A 27,350-nucleotide genomic window follows, 5' to 3' on the forward strand; every position below is an offset into this window, starting at 1 on the left:
AGGTATATAATCAAATAATAGAAGACTACTAGGTGAGAAATTTCTGGTTAGCAAGAGTAAAATAATAGCTGTTTGTCTCCTTCGAGGAGTTTATGCATATTGACCCTCAGAAATAAATTAAGGAGATTCCAATACTACGTTTGATGATGTAGAAGGCAAGAACATGAAAGGAATAAACAGGTGATGCTGGATATATAATATTATTAGCAATTTAATAAGTAAAGCCATTTCCAAAAGCATAGTGTAGATTTGGATTAACTTTTAAAAGTTTTTTTAGTATTTCAAACTTGACTTTTACTTTGTGTTTTAACTTGTTTTGCTTTGTTTTTAAATTTTTCATAGTCCAAATTTGATTGCCTGGATCCAGAAGTCCTAAATGGTCAAGTTTCTAAATATGCTAAATTTGTGACTCAACTGGAAAAAGGCTTGCCACCCAACAGTGTAGTGCCCCAGCTCAAATACAAGGTGGAAAAAATGAAAGAGAAGGTAAGGTTGGTAGAAGTTATTTCAAAAACTGTAGGCCAATTGGTTATTAATTGATGCTAATGAGACCAATATCAGGAATTATTCCCTGATTAAGTTAGTCAGCTTTGCAGACAGAAAAAACAATAGTCAAAATTCGTTTTTTGGTAGTGGCATGGACTGCATCCTGTCTTCATTTGGCCAAGGACAGTTGAATACTGTGGTTAGGAGGGGCGTTCAGAGTGTTTCCCAAGTGGTAACGGAAATAGTGCAGGAATAGGTTGTAGTTATGCTAAGATACTGATATGCTCAAACCCTTAGGGAGCCAGATGAGGCTGGGGTAGACTTGTCCAGTTGGCCTTGTCCATTTGCATCAGTGCACCACACAACTATGCCATTTTCCAGATGTACTATGATGTGAAGAAAGTTGGGAAGCCAGGCTGCAGGTGTACAGGGCTGAATCTTTGAAACCATCTCAGCTAAGCCAGTGCTTAAAATGGTTAAGAAACAGGATATGATTTTAGTTTTTTAAACAATTTTAGGGTGTTTTGTTGTTGTTGTTTTGTTTGTTTGTTTGTTTGTTTTTTGTTCACTCTTATTGCCCAGACTGGAGTGCAGCGGTGCAATCTCAGCTCACTGCAATCTTGGCCTCCTGGGTTCAAGCGATTCTCCTGCCCCAGCCTCCCAAGTAGCTGGGATTATAGGCACCTGCACTCACCACGCTGGGCTAATTTTTTGTGTTTTTTCAGTACAATCGGAGTTTCGCTATGTTGGTCAGGCTGGTCTTGAAATCCTGACCTCATGTGATCTACCTGCCTCAGCCTCCCAAAGTGCTGGGATTACAGGTGTGAGCCACTGTGCCTGGACAATTTTAGGGTTTTTTTTTTTTTTTTTTTTTTTTTAAGATGAAATAAAGAACTGAAAAAAAAAAAATGTGGAGAAGAAAAGTAAGCAAAGCTTCAGACACAATGAGAAGACAATTTTCCAGCTTGAAAAGAGTGTTATTTGCATAATATTTTCCCCTTTAGCTTACAATATCTAGTCGAAACACTTTCCCAAGTTGTTTAAGTCAGCTTCTTTCTTCTTTATTGCCTTTAGTGTGATTATATCATACAATTGTAAACAAATTTATTTGTTACAGTCTGCATTCCATCTTGGGTTCCCTCGAAATCCTGGTTTATATTCTTTTAAACTTGAATACAGTAGAGGTTACTTTTTGTGGCATACAGTTCTCTGGGTTTTTACAAATGGGTAATGTATCCAATACAATAGTACCATACAGAACAATTTCATTACCCTAAAAATTTGCTTGTGTTGTCCCTTTGTAGTCAGCCTTTCCCTCTATCGCAATTCCGCACAACCGCTGATCTGTTTTCTGTCCCTATAGTTTTGCCTTTTACAGAATATTATATAAATGGAATAATACAACATGCAGCCTTTGGGGTCTGGATTCATTCACTCAGCAAAATGCATTTAAGATTCCTCTATGTAGTTGTACCCAAAATATATAACATACTCTTACAAATAAAAAGACAAATAACCCTTTAAAATGGGCAAAAGATTTGAATACACACTTCCCCAAAGAAGACACGTGAAAAGATGCTGAACACCATTAGTTATTAGGGAAATGCAAAACAAAGCCACAATGAGGTAGCACTTTACACACACTAGGATGGCTATGATCAAAGAGACAGATGGTATAGGAATAAGTATTATTATAGGGAATAGGCAGAAGTTAGAACTTCCGCATGTTGCTGGTAGGATTGTAAGGTGGTACAGCCACTTTGGAAAATTATCTGGCAGTTTGTTCAAGATGTTAAATATAGACCTACCATATTACCAAGTGATTCTGCTCCTAGATATATGGCCAAGATAATTGAAAACGTGTGTTCACACAGAAGCTTTGATACAAATGTTCATAGCAGCATTGTTCATAGTAGCCAAAAGTGGGGAAACAAACAAATTTCCATCAATTAATAAATTGGAGAAATAAAATGTGGCATAGCTATATGAAGGAATTTTATTCAGTAGTAAAATGAAATTAAGTAGTATGTGCAACAGAATAGATGAACCTTAAAAACATGATGCTAGGTTGGGATGCTAGATTACTCAAGCCTGTAATCCCAATAGTTTGAGAGGCCAAGGAGGGAGGATCACTTGAGCCCAGGAGTTGGAGACCAGTCTGTACAACATAGTGGGGCCTCATGTCTGCAAAAAATAAGATTAAAAATTTAAAAACATGATGCAAAGTAAGAGAAGCCAGTCACAAAAAAGGGCCAGATAGCATGTCATTTATATGAAATGTCCAGAATAAAGAAATCTATAATGAGAAAGTGAACTCATGGTTACCAGGCACTGTGGGGAGGAAGAAATGGAGTGACTACTAATGGGACCTAATGACTATGGGGTTTCATTTTGGGGTGATGACATGTTCTAAAATTAGATAGAGGTGATGGTAGCATAATTCTGTGAATTATAATTTTTTAAGAGAAAAAATATTCTTCCATGTTGTCATGTGAAGCAATAGTTCATTTCTCTCTTTCTTTTTCTCTTTCTTTCTTTCTATGAGACAGGATCTCACTGTGTTGCTCAGGTTGGTCTTGAATTCCTGGGCTCAAGCAATTCTTCCCGCTTCAGCTCCCCCAAAGTGCTGGAATCACAGGCCTGAGCCACCGTGCCCAGCCAGTTCATTTATTTTTATTTTCTAGTATTCTGTTATGTAGATGTACCATAGTTCCTTTATCCATTCACTTGGTGAAAGATATCTGAGTTCCGTCTCATTTTGTAGTGATTTTTAATGAAGCTGCTATAAACTTCCATGTACAGCTTTTTGTTTTGTGTAAACATGAGTTTTCTATTAACTCGGGTAAATAACTAGAAGTAGGATTATTAGGTTGTATAGTAAGTGTATGTTTAACTTTATAAGAAGTTGCCAAAATGTGTTCCAAGCAAACGTAACATTTTGGCTTTTCACTAGCAATTTATGAGAATTCCAGTTTCTCCTAATCATCACTAGCCCTTGTTATTGTGAGGGACCTTTCTGTTTTGTTTTGTTTTTTTAATTTCAGTCATTCTAAACAATGGATGGAAGCATCTTAAAATGGTCATAATTGGCCAGGCGCGGTGGCTCACGCCTGTAATCCCAGCACTTTGGGAGGCCGAGGAGGGTGGATGACAAGGTCAAGAGATCAAGACCATCCTGGCTAACATGGTGAAACCCCGTCTCTACTAAAAATACAAAAGTTAGCTGGGCGTGATGGTGTGTCCTTGTAGTCCTGGCTACTCCAGAGGCTGAGGCAGGAGAATAGCTTGAACCTGGGAGGTGGAGGTTTCAGTGAGCCGAGATCGTGCCACTGCACTCCAGCATGGGTCATAGAGCGAGACTTAGTCTCAAAGCCCATCAGACTAACAGCGGATCTCTTGGCAGAAACCCTACAAGCCAGAAGAGAGTGGGGGCCAATATTCAACATTCTTAAAAAAAATTTTCAACCCAGAATTGCATATCCAGGGAAACTAAGCTTCATAAGTGAAGGAGTAATAAAATCCTTTACAGACAAGCAAATGCTGAGAGATTTTGTCACCACCAGGCCTGCCATACAAGAGCTCCTGAAGGAAGCACTGAACATGGAAAGAAGCAACTGGTACCAGCCACTGCAGAAACATGCCAAATTGTAAAGACCAGTGATGCTATGAAGAAAATGCATCAGTTCCCAGGGAAAATAACCAACCAACATCATAATGACAGGATCAAATTCACACATAACAACATTAACCTTAAATGTAAATGGGCTAAATGCCCCAGTTAAAAGACACACACTGGCAAAAGAGTCAAGACATGTCAGTATGCTATATTCAGGAGACCCATCTCATGTGCAGAGACACACATAGGCTCAAAATAAAGGGATGCAGGAAGATCTACCAAGCAAATGGAAAACAAAAAAAAAGCAGGGGTTGCATCCCAGTCTCTGATAAAACAGACTTTAAACCAACAAAGATCAAAAGAGACAAAGAAGGCTATTACATAATGGTAAACGGATCAATTTAACAAGAAGAGCTAACTATCATAAATATATATGTACCCAATACAGGAGCACCCAGATTCATAAAGCAAGTCCTTAGAGACCTACAAAGAGACTTAGACTCCCACACAATAATAATGGGAGGTTTAACACCCCGCTGTCAATATTAGACAGATCAACAAGACAGAAGGTTAACAAGGACATCCACGACCTGAACTCAGCTCTGCACCAAGTGGACCTAATAGACTTCTACAGAACTCTCCACCCCGAATCAACAGAATATACATTTTTCTCAGCACCACATCGCACTTCTTCTAAAATTGACCACATAATTGAAAGTAAAGCACTCCTCAGCAAATGTAAAAGAGCAGAAATCACAACAAACTGTCTCTCAGACTACAGTGCAATCAAATTAGAACTCAGGATTAAGAAACTACTCGAAATTGCACAACTACATGGAAACTGAACAACCTGCTCCTGAATGACTGCTGGGTACATAACAAAATGAAAGCAGAAATAAAGATGTTCTTTGAAACCAATGAGAACAAAGATACAACATACCAGAATCTCTGGGACACATTTAAAGCAGTGTGTAGAGGGAAATTTATAGCACTAAATGCCCACAAGAGAAAGCTGGAAAGATCTAAAATTGACACGCTAACATCACAGTTACAAGAACTTGAGAAGCAAGAGCAAACACGTTCAAAAGCTAGCAGAAGGCAAGAAATAGCTAAGATCAGAGCAGAACTGAAGAAGATAGAGACACAAAAAACCCTCCAAAAAATCAATGAATCCAGGAGCTGGTTTTTTTAAAAGATCAACAAAATTGATAGACCGCTAGCAAGACTAATAAGAAAAGAATCACATAGACACAATAAAAATGATAAAGGGAATATCACCACCAACCCCATAGAAATACAAACTACCATCAGAGAATACTATAAACAGAATTGGGAAAAACTACTTTAAAGTTCATATGGAACCAAAAAAGAGCCCACATTGCCAAGACAATCCTAAGGAAAAAGAACAAAGCTGGAGGCATCATGCTACCTGACTTCAAACTATACTACAAGGCTACAGTAACCAAAACAGCATGGTACTGGTACCAAAACAGAGATACAGACCAATGGAACAGAACAGAGCCCTCAGCAATAATACCACACATCCACAACCATCTGATCTTTGACAAACCTGGCAAAAACAAGAAATGGGGAAAGGATTCCCTATTTAATAAATGGTGCTGGGAATACTGGCTAGCCATATGTAGAAAGCTGAAACTGGATCACTTCCTTACACCTCATACAAAAATTAATTCAAGATAGATTAAAGACTTAAGTGTTAGACCTAAAACAATAAAAACCCTGGAAGAAAACCTAGGAAATACCATTCAGGACATAGGCATGGGCAAGGACTTCATGACTAAAACACCAAAAGCAAAGGCAGCAAAAGCCAAAACAGACAAATAGGATCTAATTAAACTAAGGAGCTTCTGCACAGCAAAAGAAACTACCATCAGACTGAACAAGCAACCTACAGAATGAGAGAAAATTTTTGCAATCTACCCATCTGACAAAGGGCTAATATCCAGAATCTACAAAGAATTTAAACAAATTTACAAGAAAAAAACCAACCCCATCAAAAAGTGGGCAAAGGATATGAACAAACACTTCTCAAAAGACATTTATGCCGCCAACAGACACATGACAAAATGCTCATCATCACTGGTCATCAGAGAAACACAAATCAAAACCACAATGAGATACCATCTCATGCCAGTTAGAATGGCGATCATTAAAAAGTCAGGAAACAACAGATGCTGGAGAAGATGTGGAGAAATAGGAACGCGTTTACACTGTTGGTGAGAGTGTAAATTAGTTCAACCATTGTGGAAGACATGGAAGACAGTGTGGCGATTCCTCAAGGATCTAGAACTAGAAATACCATTTGACCCAGCAATCCCATTATTGGGTATATATCCAAAGGATTACAAATCATGCTACTATAAAGATACCTGCACATGTATGTTTGTTGAGGCACTATTCACAATAACAAAGACTTGGAACAAACCCAAATGTCCATCAGTGATAGACTGGATTAAGAAAATGTGGCACATATACACCATGGAATACTATGCAGCCATAAAAAAGGATGCATTCATGTCCTTTGCAGGGACATGGATGAAGCTGGAAACCATCATTCTCAGCAAACTATCACAAAGACAGAAAACCAAATACCACATGTTCTCACTCATAGGTGGGAATTGAACAATGAGAACACTTGGACACAGGGTAGGGAACATCACACACCGGGTCCTGTCAGAGTGTGGGGGTCTAGGGGATGGATAGCATTAGGAGAAATACCTAATGTAAAAGAAGAGTTGATGGGTGCAGCACACCAACATGGCACATGTATACCTATGTATCAAACCTGCATGTTGTGTACATGTACCCTAGAACTTTAATTTAAAAAAGTCATAATTTGCATTTTTCTAATTACTAATAATGTTGAACATCATCTCATATGCTATTTGTCTTCCATGGATCAAGCTTTTAGTATAGTATCCAAATGTGTTTTTTGAAACTTAAAGTCACACAGGTTTGCTCTGTGTTCTTCTGTTAGAAGTTTAAAGGTTTTGTTTTCTATGTTTAGATATATGATCTATTTTGAGTTAATTTTTTCATAAAATATGAGGTATCATGGTGTACTTTTGTACATATTATATCCAATTAATGCAGCAGCAGTATTTGAAATTATTATTTTTTCTTCAGTCATTATTTGAAAATGACTATCCTCCCCCGACACTCTTCTCCATTGACTCACCTTTGCACCTTTACCAAAAGTCAATTGACTGTATTTTTTAGTCTATTTCTGGACTCTGTTCTGTTTCATTGTTCTATAAGCCTATTCTTACATCAATACCACACTTTCTTAATCATGATAGCTAGTAAGTCTTGAAATCGAGTAGTCTTAATCCTCCAATTTTGTTCTTCCTTTTTACAGTTGTTTTGTCTATTCTAATTCCTTTGCCTTTCCATATGTATTTTATATTTAGCTTCTCAATATCAATAAAACTCTCTTATGGTCCAAAAACATAGTTTTATGATTTCTGTCCTTTTAAATTTTGTAAGGTTTGTTTTATATCCCAGAATACGCTCAATTTTGGTGAATCTTCCATATGCATTGAGAAGAATGTGCATTCCGCTGTTGCTCAGTGATCATTCTACAAGTGTTAATTAGGTAGACTTGGTTGGTGGTGGTATTCAGGTCATCTATACCCTTGCTGATTTTCTGCCTGCTTGTTCTGTTAGTGACTCAAGAGAGGAGTGTTGAACTCTCTAACTGTGATTGTGGATTTACGTAATTCTCCTTTCCATTCTATCAGTTTATGCATTTATTTTTTAAATATACTTTTATTTTAGAATAGTTTTAGATTCATAGAAAAGTTATAACAATATACCAAGGGTTCCCATATACTCCACATTCTGTTTCTTTTATTAACATGTTACATTAGTATAATACACTGGTCACCACTAATGTACCAATATCAATCCATTATTATTAACTAAAGTCCATGCTTTATCTGAGTTTTCTTAGTTTTTACCTAACATCCTTTTCTTTTTCTGTCTCAAGATTTCATCTATAACAAAACATTACATTCACTTGTCATGTCTTCTTAGGCTCTACTAGACTGTGACAGTTTCTCAGACTGTCCTTGTTTTTCATGACCTTGATCATTTTGAAAAGTACTAGTCAAGTAGTTTGTATAATATCCTTCAATTTGGATTTGTCTACTGTTTTTCTCATAATTACACTGGAATTATAGATTCTTACAAAGAAGACAAGACAGGTAAAGTATCATTTTCATCGCCTCATATCCAAAATACATGCTGTCAACATGACTTTTCACTGATGGTGTTCAGCTTGACCACATGGTTGAAGTAGCATTTGTCTTAACTGTACAGTTACTACTGCCCTTTCCATACTGTATTCTTTGAAGGGAAGTTACTATGCACAGCCATACTTAAGGGGTGGAAATTTATGTTCCACCTCCCAAAAGCGTGGACATCCCAGTAGTGATGAGCGTAATTTGTATCCAGATTTTCTTTTCTTTTCTCTTTTTTCTTTTTTTTTCTTTTTTTTTTTTTTTTTTTTTTTTTGAGATGGAGTCTTGCTCCATCGCCCAGGCTGAAGTGCAGGGGCGGTGCGATCTCTGCTCACTGCAAGCTCCACCTCCCGCATTCATGCCATTCTCCTGCCTCAGCCTCCCAAGTAGCTGGGACTACAGGCGCCCACCACCACGACCGGCTAATTTTTTGTATTTTTAGTAGAGATGGGGTTTCACCGTGTTAGCCAGGATGGTCTCGATCTCCTGACCTTGTGATCCACCCGCCTCGGCCTCCCAAAGTGCTGGGATTACAGATGTGAACCACCTTGCCTGGCCCAGATTTTCATTTTTAATACTATGAGGAATAATAATACTATATTATTATTATACTATAATATTATTATACTATATTATTATTATACTATAATATTGTTACTATAATAATACTATAAGGAAAGCTTGTAGAAATGACTGAGTATATGGATGAGTCAGGAAATATGCAAGATGAGCCTGGAGCATCTTGAGGTACTGGGAAGTAAGAAAGGGCTCAAAAAACAAAATGATGAGAGAATATCAAAAGGGCAAGGAAGTTTTAATGGCCAAAGCCATAATAATTTGAGGGAAAAAAATGTAGTATTGTATTATAACCCAAGTTATAAAATAAATATCCATGAATTCATTCTGATATAAATGAATGTTTGAATGAATGAGTGAATAACTTTATGATGATACTGCCACCTCAAGATAGTGGTGCTTCATTTATTTTGATGTTGTGTTGTTGTATGTGTGCACATTTAGTATAGTTACTTCTTTTTGAGGAATTGACCCTTTCATCATTTATAAATTGTCTCTCTTTATCTCTGATAAGATTCCTTGTTCTAACATTTACATTGTCCGAAATTAATATAGCTAGTTCAGCTTTCTTTTAGTGTTTGTGTGACATGGCTTTCTGCATTTACTTTTAACTTGTCTGTGTTTTTATATTTAGAATATATTTTTTTGGATAGCATAGAATTGATTCCTACTTTTTTATCCAGTCTGACATTCTTAGTCCCTTAACAGATGTGTGTAGTCCATTCACATTTAAAGTCATTATTTATATAGTTGGATTAAATCCACCATCTTGCTAGCTGTTTTATTTATTCTATTTGTTCTTTGTTTCTTTTTTTCTCTTTTTGCACCTTTTAATTTAATTGCATATTTTATTATTCCATTTTATCTTCTCACTGAAATTATCATTCATACCCCTTTTTCAATAATTTCTAGACAAAATTTTTTATAAAATTGTTTAAAATTGTTATCCTAAGCTTAAAATATAGATTTATAATTAACCCAAATCAAATATTTTACTATTTCACATGTACTGTAAAGACCTTATAATAGTACACACCCAATTAATTCCTCCATACATTCTTTGTGCTGATGATGTTATGTCTATATTTACGTATACTATAAATATAACTTATTTTTACTATTTTTGCTCCAGACAGTTATCTTTTAGAGCAATAAAAATAAGAAAGAAAATGAATTTCACTTTACCAGTATTCCATTTCCAGTGTTCTTCATTGCTTTGTGCGGATCTAAGTTTCTGACTCATAACATGCTCATTCTGCCTAAAGAATATCCTTTAATATTTCTTATCGAGTATGTATGCTAACAATTAATTTCCTCGGTTTTTATTTTGAGGAAGTCTTTATCCTTAAGTTTTGAATGATATTTTCACTGTGTATATAATTCTGAGTCAACAGTTTTTGTTTCTGTTTTTCCTTCAGTAATTTGGAGGTATTCTTTTCTTGCTTGCATGATTTTGGACAAGCAGTCTGCTGTAGTTTTAAACTTTCATTGTTCGATGATGTGTCTTTTTTTTTTTTTTTTTTTTTTTTGGTCTGGCTACCTTCAAGATTTTCTCTTCATCTTGATTCTCAGCAGTTAGGAATAGAGTATGCCTAGGTGTGCATGTGTTATTGTTTACTGTTCAAATTTATTTTGCTTGATGTTCTCTGAGTTTCTTGGATCTGTGACTTGGTGTTTGTTTTTAATTTTGAAAAATTTTGCAACTGTTACTTTTCAAACATTTCTTCTGCTCTGTTTTCTCTCTCTCTTCTCCTTCTGTGATTTCTATGATGTGTACTTTAGGCTGTTTGACATTGTCCCACAGGTCTTGGATGATCTGTTTTGTTTTTATTTTTTCTTTTCTCTCTTTTTTCTGTCTGTCAGTTTCTGGAATTTATACTTATATATTATCTTCAAGTTCATTAATTCCTTGGCTATGTTAAACCCTTTACAGGCATTTTTTATCTCATCTCTTTTTTTATTTCTAGCGTTTTTGTTCGATTTGTAATTGTACTTTCCATCTCTGTTGACATTTCCCAACTGATTTTGCTTGTTATCTAACTTTTCCTTTAGAACCTTTAATGTATCATAGTTATTTTAAATTATCTACTTCCAACATATGTGTCATTTCTGGATCTGATTATTGTTTTGCCTCTTAGATGTGTGGTTTTTCTTGCCTTTTCACATGCATCTTAATTTTTTGTTCAAAGTCAGGTATCTTATACAGTACAGTAAATACCAAAGCAAATAATATTTATGCTTGGAAATGAGCATGCCTCTTCTTCTACTTGGATTTTTGTGTGACATGTTGCATTAAATCTAATTACGAATTGGGCTAGGTTTAAGGGTTGATGTTACTATGGTTACCCTCAGGCACCACAGGCTTCAAATTTTTCTAGTGATACCTTGAATATAGGGTTGGGCTGGTTTACCAAAGGCTATTTTCTCAATTTCTATTTTCTCCTGACCTTGGGCCTTCCCTTTGTGTTGTGCTCACCGAGAATCTGTCGCTCGCAGCTTTCCACTCTGTATCCCATTGCTATTTTTACTCAATATTTGTTAACTGGTGGTGGAGGTGAGAAGGAACATTCCCTCATGTTCTCATTAAATCTTTATCTTACGAGGCACTCTAGCTCTTGTTCTCAGAATTCCTATCGCAGGTGTTCCTCCCCCTTTTCCAACTGTGGTGCTGAGCCTAACATTTATTTCTGTCCCTCCCCCAAGGGTAAATTGTTTTTTTCCATGTTCTACTTCTCCAGTTATAGGAAGATAATCATCAATGAGTTACCACTAATGCCTTAAGGTAGCACAGTTTGTTGCTCTTTTCCCTACACATCAAGGGTTTTTTTCCACAAGGGAGCTAAGGCAGATGAATTTGTTGGAGCTACTATAATGGCCACTGTTTCCCTCCCCAAGCCAGCATCATAAGAAAAGCTTTCTCAGGAGTCCTTTCAGTCTTCACTGTCAATCTCCATTGTATTTGTAGGCTCAGAGACTTTCCATTCTCATTCTACCCCGCAGTTACTATTTAGCGCTCTATTTTTGCAATTTATTTGAATATTCTTAATAGTTTGTATGTCATCCCAAGGAATCTGCCCCAGGTAGGAAATGTTTCAGTTGTTGTTTCTCCTTGTGGAGAAACCTGTGAGTATCAGTCTCTCTCCAAATTTTGAGTTGGTTCTGCACTGCACACTTGGTTTTTTTTTTCTTTTTTTTTTTTTTTTATTATACTTTAAGTTCTAGGGTACATGTGCATAAGGTGCAGGTTGGTTACACAGGTACACTAATAGGCTCAATTAGAGCCATTAGTTTGCAGTCGTCCAGATTTTGCTTTGTGGAAAGAGGGTGAGTGGTGCTCTTTCCAGCTCTCTACATGCATAAATTGAAACCAGAACCTTTGGGTTATATTTTTAAGATAAAAAGCATCATGTCTCTGAGAGTGTTTGCTTTTCAGCTTCCGGTTATCATTGACTTGAGAAACCCGACTTTGAAGGCAAGACATTGGGCAGCTATTGAACAAACAGTTGATGCCACTCTAGTGGATGCTGAAATTCCATTAACCTTGGAGAGGCTCTCCGAGTTGCATGTTTTTGACTTTGGTCAAGAAATCCAGGACATATCTGGACAGGCTTCTGGAGAAGCTGCCTTAGAAGCAATTCTTAAAAAGGTAAATCTGGAATATATATTTATCTATATATAATTAGGGAATGTGAAAGTTTTCAGATTCAACATTTGGTGATCTGGATGGATTTTTCAACGTTGCAGCTTTCACTCTTTCATTATCAGTCATCCCTCTGTTGTTTCCTTACAACAGGTATTACTGTTTTCACCTCTAAAAATCTCCTCCTTCTGCTTATCCTATAGCACATAGGAACTTGATGGCTACAAGGTTTGAAATGTGCATGCTTATATAAGAAACCATATCCCAAGAAAGATCTTTTAAACCCAAATAAATTATCTCCAAAACTACCAGAGAAATCTGTTAAATGCTTCAAAAGACATTAAGGTTTTCCCAGTTATGATACTATCTCCTTACACTAAAAATTTATACACACCTACTAACCCTCTGCATAAAAAGAATTTTTTTCTGTCAAAGCATATGTGTTAATGTCAATCAAATAAAATTAAGCAAATTAGTGTCATTTATCCAAGAAGAAGATTTTAAGAATTTTAAAGGGCAGGCCGGGAATGGTGGCTCATGCCTATAATCCCAGCACTTTGGGAGGCCAAGGTGGGCGGATCACGAGGTCAGGTGATCAAGACCATCCTGGCTAACGTGGTGAAACCTCGTCTCTACTAAAAATAAAAAATTAAAAAATTAAAAAAATTAGCCAGATGTGGTGGCGAGCGCCTGTAGTCCCAGCTACTCAGGAGGCTGAGGCAGAAGAATGGTGTGAACCCAGGAGGCAGAGTTTGCAGTGAGCCGAGATCGCGCCACTGCACTCCAGCCTGGGCAACAGCGCGATACTCCTTCTCAAAAAAAAAAAAAAAGAATTTTAAAGGGCAATAAGGAAGAAAATGGGATAATTATAGAGTTTTTACTTATTTCATTTCACATGCTTTATTGAGTATCTAAGCACACTGAATTCAGATATCCTAAGACTTGAATTATTTCTAAGGTGGAGGACTCTTGGAAAAGAAATGAATTTGTCATTCTGCCTCACCGTGACTCCAAAGATGTGTTTATACTGGGCGGCACAGATGACATACAGGTGGGTGACTAGGTTATTGAAAGCTTATGGTAAAGATCCCAGTCACACCTAGTCTTAAATTTTCGGTGAGAGATTATGATGAGGGAATAAAATATGAGAGTCACTTAATAAGAAAAATCTAATTGGGAAAGCAAAATGAATGCAAATAATTAACATGAATGCTTGTACATGAAATATTTAGCAAAGCATTAAAAATTGCATATATATGTAAGAGTTGCAACCTGTAGTTGGTAACTACTGAGGAACTTACAAAAACAAGGAAATCAGTTACAGCTGAAGTGATCAGAGCATTCTTGCTAGACCAGTCATAACAAGCTGGATCTTAAATATTAGATGGGATTTAATAGACATAGAAAAAAAATAAAGGGCTCTTGAAACCCGGTAAATAAGGCAAAGAAACCTGAATGAGTATTTCATGTTTATAGCACATTAAAAGGCTAAGTTCACTTGAACTTATTGGAATTAGGAGACAATAGCCATACTCTGTCAACCACAGAAGAAAATAAATCTAACTCATGTGTTTGGAATAGTCTTTATCATTTAAAATCTGAAGGCACGTTTATTTAGCAAAGGGAGCTGGGTCACATAGCCCAACTTAAAAGGCAAAGCCCTGGCCTAATAGGGTGTATCCAGGCCGGAATTAGAGATAAAATAGCTTTTCTAGGTGTAGATTGGAAGAGCAAGACCAGACATCACTCTGCACAGGGGATGGGAGAGCAGACTCAAATAGGTCAGTAAGTTTAGGCTAAATGTGGTGAGGGTTCTACTCTCAAAAGGCTTATTATTGAAGTGGACCATTAAATCTTTCGGATTAACAGACACATTTTTTAAAATTCACATGCTTCGTGAGAGATGCTGTTGTATAAAGGGGAGTAGAAGGGGAGGGAGGTGGAGGAGAAACTGTGTATAACCATTCAGAGCTTGATATGAATGCGTTCAATTCTCTCTTCTTTGAGATAATTGACAGAAAGTGATAATTCATTGGACAGAAGACAGCTAATTTTGCCAGTATATGATATTTTGAGAAACAAAGGCAAGCCCGGGTGATCAAATTGTGTTAAGAAGGTAAAAGTTACCTAATAGTGAGTGGAGAGAGGAGAAGAGTGTCAACTCAAACAAAAACTCGTGCCATTATTAATTACAGGAGCAGCAGAAATTTGGCAATCAGAAGTCCTAGCTGACCTTTGAAAGAACATCATGGTGCCACAAGGATGTAAATAATGAGGGGAAATTGATAAGTAGGAAACAGTAGGAGGGACTAAGCTATTAATTCAAAGAGTTGGCCTTTAAGTAGACACTTGGGATTATGTATCTGAAATATTACTGAAAGCGCAAATACTTGGTGCTGCATGTGTTTTCTTCCCCTTCCTTTAAAGGTCCTTCTTGATGAAAGCATCATCAATGTTGCAACCCTTGCCTCATCACGTTACATTGGTCCACTGAAAACTCGAGTGGATAAATGGCAAAAACAACTTGCTTTATTTAATCAAACACTGGTAAGTAAGAATAATTTCGATTCATACACTCAGAGTATTGGAGAGTCACAAGGACCTTAGGAATTATTTGTTTCATTATTTAAATACTATATGGTTTTAAAACGTAAGTGTTAATTGTGGACATGTTATTGTGTTTAGAATGTAAGGGAAATGCACAGGTATTGAGCTCTTCTTTACATAATTATACAGCTTAATGCTTTTACCATCACCCTTGCATAGGTATACTTCAATGATATTGTAGATTTGGTTCCAAACCACCATGATAACCCAAACGTTGCAATAAAGAAATTTTGCCACTTGAATTTTTTTGTTTCAAAGAACATATAAAAGTTATGTTGAATTGGGAATACATGGACACAAAGATAGAAACAATAGACACTGGAGACTACTAAAGAGGGGAGAGAGGAAGGGTACAAGGGTGGAAAAACTACCTATTGGATACTATGCTCACTCTCTGACTGACAAGATCATTCATACCTCAAACCTCAGCATTACGCAGCATACCCATTTAACAAACCTGCACGTGTAACCCCTGAATCTAAAATATAAGTTGAAATTATTTTTTGAAAAGTTATGTTTAAACTGTACTGTAGTCCATTAAGTGTGCAATACTATATTGCTAAAAAATGCTAATGATTATCTGAGCCTTCAGTGACTCATCATCTTTTGGCTGGTGGAAGATCTTGCCTCAGTGTTGATGGGTGGCTGCTGAAGGTTGGGGGTGCTGTGGCAATTTCCTAAAATAAGACAACAATGAAGTTTGCCACATTCATCGACTCTTCCTTCTATTAAAAAAAAAAAATCTTTGTAGCATGTAATATTTTATAGCATTTTACCTATGACAGAACTTCTTTCAAAATTGGAGTCAGTGTTCTCAAGCCCTACTTCTGCTTTATCAGCTATATTTATGTAATATCCTAAATCCTTTGTTGTCATTTCAACAATGTTTATAGCGTTTTCACCAGGAGTAGATTCCATCTCAAGAAACCACTTTCTTTGCTCATCCATAAGAAGCGAGTCCTCATCTGCTCAAGTTTTATCATGAGATTGTAGCAATTCAGTCACATCTTCAGGCTCCACTTCTAATTCTAGTTCTCCTGCTATTTCCACCACATCTGCTGTTGTTTCCTCCACTGAAGTCTTGAATCCCTCAAAGTCACCTATGAGGGTTGGGATCAACTTCTTCCAAACTCCTATTAGTGTTGATATTTTGACCTCCTCCCATGAATGACAAATATTTTCAATGGCATCTAGAATGATGAGTCCTTTCCAGAGGGTTTTTTAATTTACTTTTCCCAGATCCATCAGAGGAATTACTATCTGTGGCAGATATAGCCTTACAAAATGTATTTCTTAAATAATAAGACTTTCAAGTTGAAAGTACTCCTTAATCCATGGGCTGCAGAATGGATGTTGTGTTAGCAGGCGTGAAAACAATGTAAATCTCCTTGTACATCTCCATAAGAGCTCTTGGGTTACCAGGTCCATTGTCAATGAACAGTAATATTTTGAAAGAAGCCTTTTCTTCTGAGCAGTAGGTCTCAACAGTAGGCTTAAAATATTCAGTAAATCATGCTGTAAACAGATGTGTAAACACAGGCTTTGTTGTTTCATTTTTAGAGCATGGGCAGAGTAGATTTGGCATCATTCTTAAGGGCCTTGAGATTTTTTGAATGGTAAATGAGCATTGGTTTTAACTCAAAGTCACCAGCTGCATTTATCCCTAACATGAGTCAGCCTGTCCTTTGAATCTTTGAAGCCAGGCATTGACTTATCTTCATTAGCTATAAAAGTCCTACATGGCATCTTCTAATAGAAGGCTATTTTGTCTTCATTGAAAATCTGTTGTTGAGAGTAACCACCTTCATCAATGATCTTAGCTAAATCCTCTGGATAACTTACTGCAGCTTCATCAGCACTTGCTGCTTCACCTTGCACTTTTATGTTACGGCGATAGCTTCTTTCAGTCTCATGAATCAACCTCTGCTACCTTCAAACTTTACTTCCCACAGGTTTCTCACCTCTCTTAGCCTTTTTAAAATTGAAAAGAGTTAGAGTCTTGCCTCAGACTAGGCTTTAACTTAAGGGAATGTTATGGTTGGTTTGATCTTCTATTCAAACCACTCAAACTTTCTCCAAATCAGAAATAGGGTTTTGGCTTTTTATCATTTGTGTCTTCACCGAAGTTGCATTTTTAATTTCCTTCAAGAACTTTTCCTTTGCATTCACAGCTGTCTTAATTGTTTCATGCAAGAGGCTAAGCTTTTGACCTATCTTGGCTTTTGACATGCCTTCTTAACTGAGTTTAATCATTTCTAACTTTTGATTTAAATCGAGAGACATGTGACTGTTCCTTTAACTTGGACACTTAAAGGCCATTGTAGTGTTATTAATTGGCCTAATTTCAATATTGTTGTGTCTCAGGGAATGACAGGGGGCACTAAGGAGAAGAAATGAGATAGGAGAACAGGGGAACAGCCAGTCAGTGGAGCAGACAGAACATAGATAATACTTATCAATTAAGTTTGCCATCTTATATAAGCATGGTTCATGGCACCCCAAAACAATTATAATCATAACATCAAAGATCACTGATCACCATAACAGATATAATAATAATAATGTTTAATAATAATATTTTTAATATTGCAAGAATTACCAAAATGTGACCCAGAGACAGAGTAAGCACATGTTGTTGGAAAAATGGCATGAATTAACTTTTTGATGCAGGGTTGCCACAAAACTTCAATTTATAAAAACTGCAATATCTGCAAAGTGCAGTAAAGTGAAGCACAATAAAACAAAGCATGCCTGTATTATCATTTTGCTGTGAAACAAATACTACAAACTTAAGCAATACCTTTGTTGTCTCACAGTTTCTGTGGCTCAGGAGTTCAGACATGGTTTAACTGAGGCCTCTTGCTCAGGGTCTAACAAGGTTACAATTAAGATGTCAGCCAGACTGGATTCTCATCAGAAGTTTAACCGAGGAATGATCCACTTCCAAGCTCACTCAGTTGTTGGCAGAATTAATTTTCTGGGAATTCTTGGGCTAAGGGCTTCAATCTCTTGCTGGCTCTCAGCTGGAGGCCATCCTCAGCTCCTAGATGTTGCCCACATTTTTGTCTTTAAGTGACCATGACCATTGGCTGCATCAATCTAGCAAGGAAGAAAAAGATCCTAGCAAGATGACTATTACAATCTTATATAACATAAACATAATTATGTACATTCTGTTACCTTTGCCACATCCCATATGCCTGGGAACAAGTCACAGATGGCACCCACACTCAAGGGGAGAGGATTACACAGGGATGTAAATGCCACATCTTGGGGGCCACCTTATGAGTCTTGCTACAACGACTTTATATTTACTGGAAGAATGCTCATTGTTGCTTGAAGTCTCCTTGGAATCTCTCCTTGTGGTACACATGCCCTTTTGATTTTTTTCCACCTTTGATTGTCCCATAGCAAAACAAAGAACCCACTTACACTAATCTCACTTTGTTCCCATCCAATCTCTTTCTTAGACTTCAGATATTTAGCTTGACTTAATTGTGTTTAGGTTTCTAAACATTCTAATATGAGAAGTTATCTATGAAATAATAAAGGCAGTAAGAGGGAAAAGATAACTTGCACCAACTTTGTTTCAAAGAGAACTTTCTCAAATTCATCTTCTTCAACCAACCACATTGTCTGAGTCCTGTCCAGCCTCCTGGACTGATGGCTGAGCCCTGTGAAGGGAGGGACTACAGATCAAAGTCAAAGGGGACGTTTTCATAGAGGGTCCCTGAAAGAAACCTAAGCTGACTAGTGAAGACCCCCCAGAGAGTGAATTGCTTGGGAAGTGTGAGACCTAAGACAAACCAGGAAGTGGTTGTGACATTTGGGCTCACTCCCAAACCTAGAGTGAGAAGTGAGGAACTCTTTCATGGATTTTGGGCGCACACATGCCGTAATAGCAGGAGGCACAGGGGAAAGGTGAGATCTATGGACATTTAATTTCTGACCCTGTATTTCTGATTTCTTTTATTAACAGTGATTTGTCTAAAAGCAGAGAGAATGCATGATTTTCGTCTTCCAGTCTTCTATATATACCACATATGCTGTCATGAGCAGGGTTTTTTTTAAATTTTCATTTTTAAAGAAAGATGAAGGAAGAATTAACACATGATTGAGATAAAAGAAAAAAACAAACTTTTTTTCATGAAAATCTTGTTTATGTTTGAAAATGGTCACCAAACTTTCCTTTTGCCTTCAAATCTCCTTGCGTAAGCATCATGCTGCCCCCTGAATCTCTCCTGTGGGTAATTTTAATCATGTTTCTCTGGATCCATTCTGGTAACCACATGGAAGACCCATTAGAACTCTGCTCAGTAGACAGTGGGATGAAATCAGACTAAGGTGAATCTTGGACCTTGTAAGGAATTCAATTTCAAACGACCTGTGAGGAGTCATAACACGACCCTCAAGGAAAAAGATACAGTGATTCCCTGTGTCATGATTTTTACTGTAACTATATGTTTTTAATTGGGGAATTAAAATTTGACAATGTCCATATTTTTCTCCTAGGAAGAGTGGCTGACCTGCCAAAAAAACTGGCTCTACCTAGAAAGTATTTTCAGTGCTCCAGATATTCAGAGGCAATTGCCTGCAGAGGCCAAGATGTTCCTTCAGGTGGACAAGTCATGGAAAGAAATCATGAGAAAGGTGAATCGGCTGCCTAATGCTCTTCGAGCCGCTACTCAGCCAGGTATGAAACAAAATTCCAAACAAGCAAAAAGACTACAGTCACCTAAAATGTTTCTCTGGGAACCTAATAACACATGGTCCATTCAACCTTTGATTCTAGTCAGCATAGACAACTAGGAATCCTTGCATTTGACACACTTGCTAAGCAATGTCAATGGAACACTGGACTTTTTTATTATTATCTCTCAGCTTAGTTTGTAGTTTTGGAAAAGGAGAATCTGTCTATTTTTGCTGTTTTTATGATTTGGGGATGTTGCTTCAGTGTATCAGTGATGTTTTCATCTCAGAATTTTGACAATGAGACAAATACTTGCCTTCGGTTGACGTATTCTGTTAAAGCTCCTCCACAGATTTATAGCCACAAAAATGTCCACACCTTATTTTTAATGAATTCATCAAAACTAGTTCAAAATATTACCACTTATTGCATTTCTAGTCTCAAGGTTGAAATGTTTTTTAATAAGTTCCATTTCTGTGGATGTGGAATCAAAGTCTTTCAGGGTGCACATATGTGGCTGTTGAACTTTATGCTTAAAGTAAAAGCCTTGGCAAGCTTACCTGTTGTTCAGGAAATAGCAGCACATGGCCCATCCTGGTAAATATCCTCAAACAGCTTCCCTGCAGTTTTCTGGGCTGTACCCTTTCCCCAAAAACTCTGACATAAGACAGAAATGGAAAAGAAATGTTATATGGAATAATAGAATTGAAAACTCTTTGGGTCTTTTCAAGGCAACCAACATGCCTTGGCTCATGGTCTTCTTCCAGCCTGTAATCTCAGCACACGGGCCTCTGTTTATGTCATTATATCTCCTTATCAGCCTCTGACCTTCCTGCCTTCTGCTCATAATGGCCCATGTATGATCTATCAGTCCACCAGATGATCCAGGACAGTCTCTCCATCCATGATCCTTAACTTAATCACATCGGCAAAGTTCTTTTCCATGTATACTAACATATTCACAGGTTTGGGGGATTAGGACATGAACATCTCTAGGGGGCCATTATTCTGTCTACTGCACTCACTTGTCATGTTGAAACATTTTGCTGTGAAAACTAATATGTTGGATTACAGAGTGCTGTCCCAGGCCCTACTAGACTTGTTATAAAATATAACTTCTGAAATGAAAAAAAATCTGATTCAAAAATACATCTGCTCCTAAGGATGTAATATAAGAATAGAGACTTGTATAGATCATTTCAGGGAGTGATAAAGCTATAAAGAAAAATAAAGTAGGGTAAATGGGTGAGAGAGAGAGAGAGAGAGTGTGTGTGTGTGTGTGTGTGTGACAGAAGGCTTTTTTGATAAGGTGGCTTTTGAGCAGAAACCTGCAGGAATGAGGGAGTGAGTCATGTATGTGATCAAAGGGAACATTGTTAAAGGAGGAGGGAAGATTAAAGGCAAGGCTCCCAAAGTGAGTGCATGCTTCACATGCCCAATTGTTTGCAAGGAAGCCAATGAGAACTGAAGTGGAATGCAGAAGAAGGGCTTAGGAGGTGAAGCAAGAGAGGCAAGAGTGTTTAGGTGGGGGACTGGGCATCAGACTGGGTCATTGATTACATAGAGCCTTGGAAACCATGATCAAGACTGTGGATTTGATTCTTGGGCAGGTGGAGACACCAGCTACTATGATAAGCACCAAAATTACAAAGATAAACAAGACATGGATCTTATTCCTTAAGGAACTGTAGTTTAGTGATAAAGAAATAGTATACCATCACCACGATTTTGGCGTTTAAAAATGGCAGAGGATACAGAAAAGATGCCAGTAAGAAAGTGACAGACAGTGAGTAGGTATAGAGACTGGCTTGGTTTGGAAAGTCAAGGAGAAGGCAACTGCTTGGCTTTGGTTTTGTACTCCTAGCCCCCCAAAAGTGGGATACACCAGCTAAAAATGTTTCATATTAAATATACTTGTTCATACTTGGTAAATACTTGATATTATCATTAAAGGTAATTGTTAAAGTTCTTAGTCAATTCCCCGCCATTTTAAAGTAATAGAACTTTCCTTTATCAAATAATACCAAAGCTTTTAAAATCTTAACAGTATATTTTACTTTTACTTAAAATTATCTCTTTATTTTTCAGTTAACTTGGTACCTTTTATTGAAAAGACCATACCACTGCCATTGCATTTTACTTACTTATTTATTTATTTTTATTTCAATAGGTTTTGGGGAAATGGGTGGCATATGGTTCTATGAATAAGTTCTTTAGTGGTGATTTCTGAGATTTTGGTGCACCTACCACCCGAGCAGTGTACACTGTACCCAATGTGTAGTCTTTTGTCCTTTTATCCCTCAGCTCCCTCCCATCCTTTCCCCCACTTGCCTAAGTCCATTGTATCATTCTTACACTTTTGTGTCCTTATAGCTTAACTCCCACTTATGAGTGAGAACACATGATGCTTGGTTTTCCATTCCATTCACTTGGAATAATGGTCTCCAAATCAATCCAGGTTGCTGCAAATGCCATTATTTCATTCCTTTTTATGGCTGAGGTAGTATGCCATCGTATATCTAGACACATTTTCTTTATCCACTCATTGATTGATGGGCATTGGGGCTGGTTCCATATTTTTGCAATTGTGAATTGTGCTGTTATAAATATGTGTGCACAAGAATCTTTTTTATATAATGACTTCTTTTCTTCTGGGTAGATACCCAGTAATGGGATTGCTGGATCAAATGGTAGATCTACTTTTTAGTTATTTAAGGATTCTCCACACTGTTTTCCATAGTGGTTGTCTTAGTTTACGTTCCCACCAGCAGTGTAAAAGTATTCCCTTTCCACCACATCCACACCAACATCTATTATTTTTTTATTATAGCCATTCTTGAAGGAGTAGGGTGGTATCGCATTGTGGTTTTGATTTGCATATCCCTGATCATTAGTGATGTTGAGCAGTTTTCATGTTTGTAGGCCATTTGTATACCTTCTTTTGAGAATTGTCTATTCATGTCCTTAGCTCACTTTTTGAAGAGATTGTTTGTTTTTTTCTTGCTGATTTGTTTGAGTTCCTTGCAGGTTCTGGATATTAGTCCTTTGCCAGAGGTCCAGATTGTGAAGATTTTCTCCCACTCTGTGAGTTGTCTGTTTATTCTGCTTATTGTTTCTTTTGCTATGCAGAAGCTTTTTAGTTTAAGTCCCATCTATTTATCTCTGTTTTTGTTGCATTTGCTTTTGGGTTTTGGTCGCATTTGCTTTTGGGTTTTGGTCATGAAGTTTTTGCCTAAGCCAATGTCAAGAGGGGTTTTTCCAATATTATCTTCCAGAATTGTTATGGTTTCAGGTCTTAGATTTAAGGCTTTGATCCATCTTGATTTGATTTTTAGGTGAGAGATGAAGATCCAGTTTCATTCTTCTACATGTGGCTTGCCAGTTATCCCAGCACCATTTGTTGAATAGAGTGTCCTTTCCCCACTTTATGTTTTTGTTTTCTTTGTCGAAGGTCAGTTGGCTGTAAGTATTTTGCTTTATTTCCAGATTCTCTATTCTGTTCCATTGGCCTATGTGCCTATTTTTATACCAGTACCATACTGTTTTGGTGACTATGGCCTTGTAGTATAGTTTAAAGTCAGGTAATGTGATGCCTCCAGATTTGTTCTTTTTGCTTAATCATGCTTTGGCTATGTGGTCTCTTTTTTTTGGTTCCATGTGAAATTTAGAATTTTTTTTTCTAACTCTGTGAAGAATTATGGTGTTATTTTTATGACAATTGCATTGAGTTTATAGATTGCTTATGGCAGTATGGTCATTTTCACAATATTGATTCTACCCATTCATGAGCATAGGATGTGTTTCCATTTGTCTGTGTTGTATGATTTCTTTCAGCAGTGTTTTGTAGTTTTCTTTGTAGAGGTCTTTCGCCTCCTTGGTTAGGTATATTTCTAAGTAATTTTTTTTTTGCAGCTTTTTTTTTTTTTTTTTTTGCATCTATTGTAAAAGGGGTTGAGTTCTTGATTTGATTTTCAGCTTGGTCACTGTTAGTGTATAGCAGAGCTATTGATTTGTGTACATTAATTTTGTATCCTGAAATTTTGCTGAATTCATTGATCAGCTCTAGGAGCTTTTTGGATGAGTCTTTAGGGTTATTTAATTTCCATGTATTTGTATGGTTTTGAGGATTCCTTTTGGAGTTGATTTCCAATTTTATTCCATTGTGGTCTGCGAGAGTACTTGATATAATTTTGATTTTCTTAAATTTATTGGGACTTGTTTTGTGGCTTATCATATGGCCTATTTTGGAGAATATTCTATACTGATGAATAGAATGTATATTCTGCATTTGTTGGGTAGAATGTTCTGTAAATATCTGTTGAGTCTATTTGTTCTAGGGTATAGTTTAAGTTGTTTCTTTGTTGACTTTCAGGCTTGATGACCTGTCTAGTGCTGTCAGTGGAGTATTGAAGTCCCCCACTATTATTGTGTTGCTGTCTATCTCATTTCTAAGGTCTGGTATTAATTGTTTTATAAATTTATAAATTCGAGAACTCCAGTTTTAGGTGCATATATATTTAGAACTGTAATATTTTCTTGTTGGAAAAGTCCTTTTATCTTTATATAATATCCTTCTTTGTCTTTTTTAACTGTTGTTGCTTTAAAATTTGTTTCGTCTTAAATAAGAATAGCTATTCCTGCCCACTTTTGATGTCCATTTGCATGGAATACCTTTTTCCACCCCTTTACCTTAACTTTATGTGAGTCCTTATGTGTTAGGTGAGTCTCTTGAAGACAGCAGTTACTGTCTAGACATCCAGATTGGTAAACAGGGAGTCAAACTGTCAGCGTTTGCTGATGATGTGATTATAATTTTTTTATTGCCTTTGCAATTCCGTGACTCATTTTAACTTTAGATTTGGATAACTCAAAACATATTTTTATGAGAGCTTTATTAAATAGTTTTCTAGGGAGAAGATTCATAAATTGATTACATTTTAAAGTGATATTTTTTTCAGAAAAAAATTTGATTTTAACACAGTTTTACCAATACTGTCTTTTTTTAATGAACAGGACTTCTGGAAACTTTTCAAAACAATAATGCATTACTTGACCAAATTCAGAAGTGCCTAGAGGCATACTTAGAATCAAAAAGAGTTATCTTTCCAAGGTAAGTTTATAAAGCAACCTAAGATATTTTTTAGTAGTTATGACTGTCAATCAAGTTGAGGTTATAGTTATAACCTCAAAGCATCAAGGAACTAGAGAAAGAAACAAAAAAGATCTATGATAATGAAAATCCAACTAGTTATCGTAATTGGGGAGTATAAGTCTCAAGGATAAAATACAACATTCAATAAATAGTTAAGTGGGTAAGTAAGATACTGAAACAATTTTTTTTAATTTTAACTTTTTTAGTATATCATAGGTGTGTTATGGGGTACATAACATGTTTTGACATAGGTGTGTAATGCATAATAATCACATCATGTAAAATGAGGTATCCATCCCCTCAAGCATTTATCCTTTGTGTTACAATTGAGTTATACTCTTTCAGTTATTTTTAAATGTACAATTAAATTATTATTGGCTATTAAATTATTATTGATTATTAAATTAAATTATTATTGACTATAGTCACCCTGTTGTACTATCAAATACTACGTCTTATTCATGCTTCCTATTTTTCGTACCCATTAAATATCCCCACCTCCCCATCCCCAACCCTTCCACCACCCTTCCCAGCCTCTGGTAACCATCCTTCTACTCTCTGTCTCCATGAGTTCAATTGTTTCAATTTTTAGATCCCACAAATTGAAATGATTCTTGATCACCCCATTGTTTTACTGTTTCATTGTTGAATGAATATGTGTGCCTGTGCATGTGTGTATATGTGCACAATGTGTATGTAAAAGGTTAAGAGAGACTGGTGTTACCTGAGCAATTTTCTTTAGGTTAATTGGTGGGGATGCATGTTAAGCTCTCCAAGACGCCTAGTCTTGAGGAGAGTGAACCACACCCTTTCTCATGGGCATAGCAAGCACCCTTAGCACATCTCTCTGCCAAAGAATATTCTTATCTCTAGCTGTCCAGCCTCTCCAGCTTTAACACGTTTATACCTTCAAGTGACTGAGGACTCTAGAGTCTTCACCCGTCTCCCCATAAGTCAGCCCCAGGTGACCTGACATCTCATTTTGAAATGTGACAACTCTAGTCCTAGAACTTCAGTCAAAACTGCAACTGAAATTTTAACATCTAGTTATATTACTTGGGAAAGGTTTGGTCAAAAACACAGAAGCCACTCTAGGTGTTTAGAGCAAAAGTTTCAGTCAGGGAATTAGAAGTTTTCACTGGTGCTAGACGCAGAAGAAGGGAAGAACTGAGGACCACTTTGAAGAAATCTGGAAATACAGGCAGAGGTCTCAGGGAAGTACCACCAAAGTCTCAGCTTCCTGCAACAAGAAAGGGAGGGATTGTCAGGAGGACACCTGAAAACCAAGGATAAAATCCCACCAGCTTCAGTCATTCATGCTCAAGTTGGGGAATAATGGCTTTGCTTCCTCCCACCTTCTCAGTCACATAGAAGAGCATCTCATAGGCAGCATTTAATCTGAAACCTTACTGGAAAGAGATTCTAGAAATGTCATTCCAGCTTTTCCCTGATGCAGGGATATTGCTAAGTTGACGGTCAACAATCTAGAGCATTTACTAAATGCTGGTTTGTACATTTAGTCCTCCAAAACATGAGAGACTTGGGGATAGGAACAGCAGCAATAAGGACCCTTGATTGGGGGAAAAAAAAAGTTTGAAAATCACTGTCTTAAATGTTAATAGTTAATTGCTCTAATCTGTTCTAGTGTGAACTAGGATAGTCAGTTGGAATAGTAAATCAAATTCCTTTTGAGTGATTTGGAGAGATTAAACATAATACAAGAACTCTATTACATGAAGTCTGGCATTTAGAATATTGTTGGTTATCTAGAGCAGGGACAAACAACTTTTTTTCATAAAAGGTCACATAGTAGATATTCAAGGCTTTGTAGGCTTTACAGTCTCTGTAGTCAGTTCTGCTATTGTAGCACAAAAGGAGCCACAGACAGTATGTCTGCATGGCTGTGTGACAATGAAACATTATTTACAAATACAGGTGGTGGGCCAGATTTGGCCTGGGGCTGTAACTTGCCAACTCCAATCTATAGCAAAATAATATTTTGTAAGTTTACAATTTCCTTTACCTATCTTGCTGGTAATAGTATGGAATATATATAAATGTTTTATTTCTGCATATGTATAGCCTCACATGGTTGGAAATGGTGTGCTGGCAAAATTATATTATGCCAATTTTCACAGTAGCACATACTGCAGAGAATAGCAAATGCCTTTGGGTTAAGAGAATGGCCCAGTACACATTCACACAACCCAATAAGGTTCTCCTGCAACCACCCATCCATCTATTAACTCTTCCACAAATAATGTATTGAATACCAGGTATGTGTGACATACTAGGCTAGATTTTAGGGAAAACAAATAATA

At 36.8% G+C, this 27,350-nt stretch overlaps 1 protein-coding gene across 1 annotated transcript in view; it reads left to right on the forward strand.

Annotated features, from left to right (window-relative positions):
* The window catches only part of LOC113225192 (dynein heavy chain 6, axonemal-like), a 125,553-nt gene that overhangs the window by 97,536 nt on the left and 667 nt on the right, over positions 1 to 27,350 (forward strand). Inside the window, exons 18-23 of the mRNA XM_026456430.2 lie at positions 343 to 486; positions 12,374 to 12,586; positions 13,539 to 13,631; positions 15,008 to 15,127; positions 19,700 to 19,880; positions 24,891 to 24,987. Of these exons, the coding sequence (XP_026312215.1) occupies positions 343 to 486; positions 12,374 to 12,586; positions 13,539 to 13,631; positions 15,008 to 15,127; positions 19,700 to 19,880; positions 24,891 to 24,987 (848 nt within the window). The remainder of the gene's footprint in view (positions 1 to 342; positions 487 to 12,373; positions 12,587 to 13,538; positions 13,632 to 15,007; positions 15,128 to 19,699; positions 19,881 to 24,890; positions 24,988 to 27,350) is intronic.

The sequence above is a fragment of the Piliocolobus tephrosceles genome, chromosome 15 (assembly GCF_002776525.5).
Source record: "Piliocolobus tephrosceles isolate RC106 chromosome 15, ASM277652v3, whole genome shotgun sequence".
Classification (NCBI taxonomy): Eukaryota; Metazoa; Chordata; class Mammalia; order Primates; family Cercopithecidae; genus Piliocolobus; species Piliocolobus tephrosceles.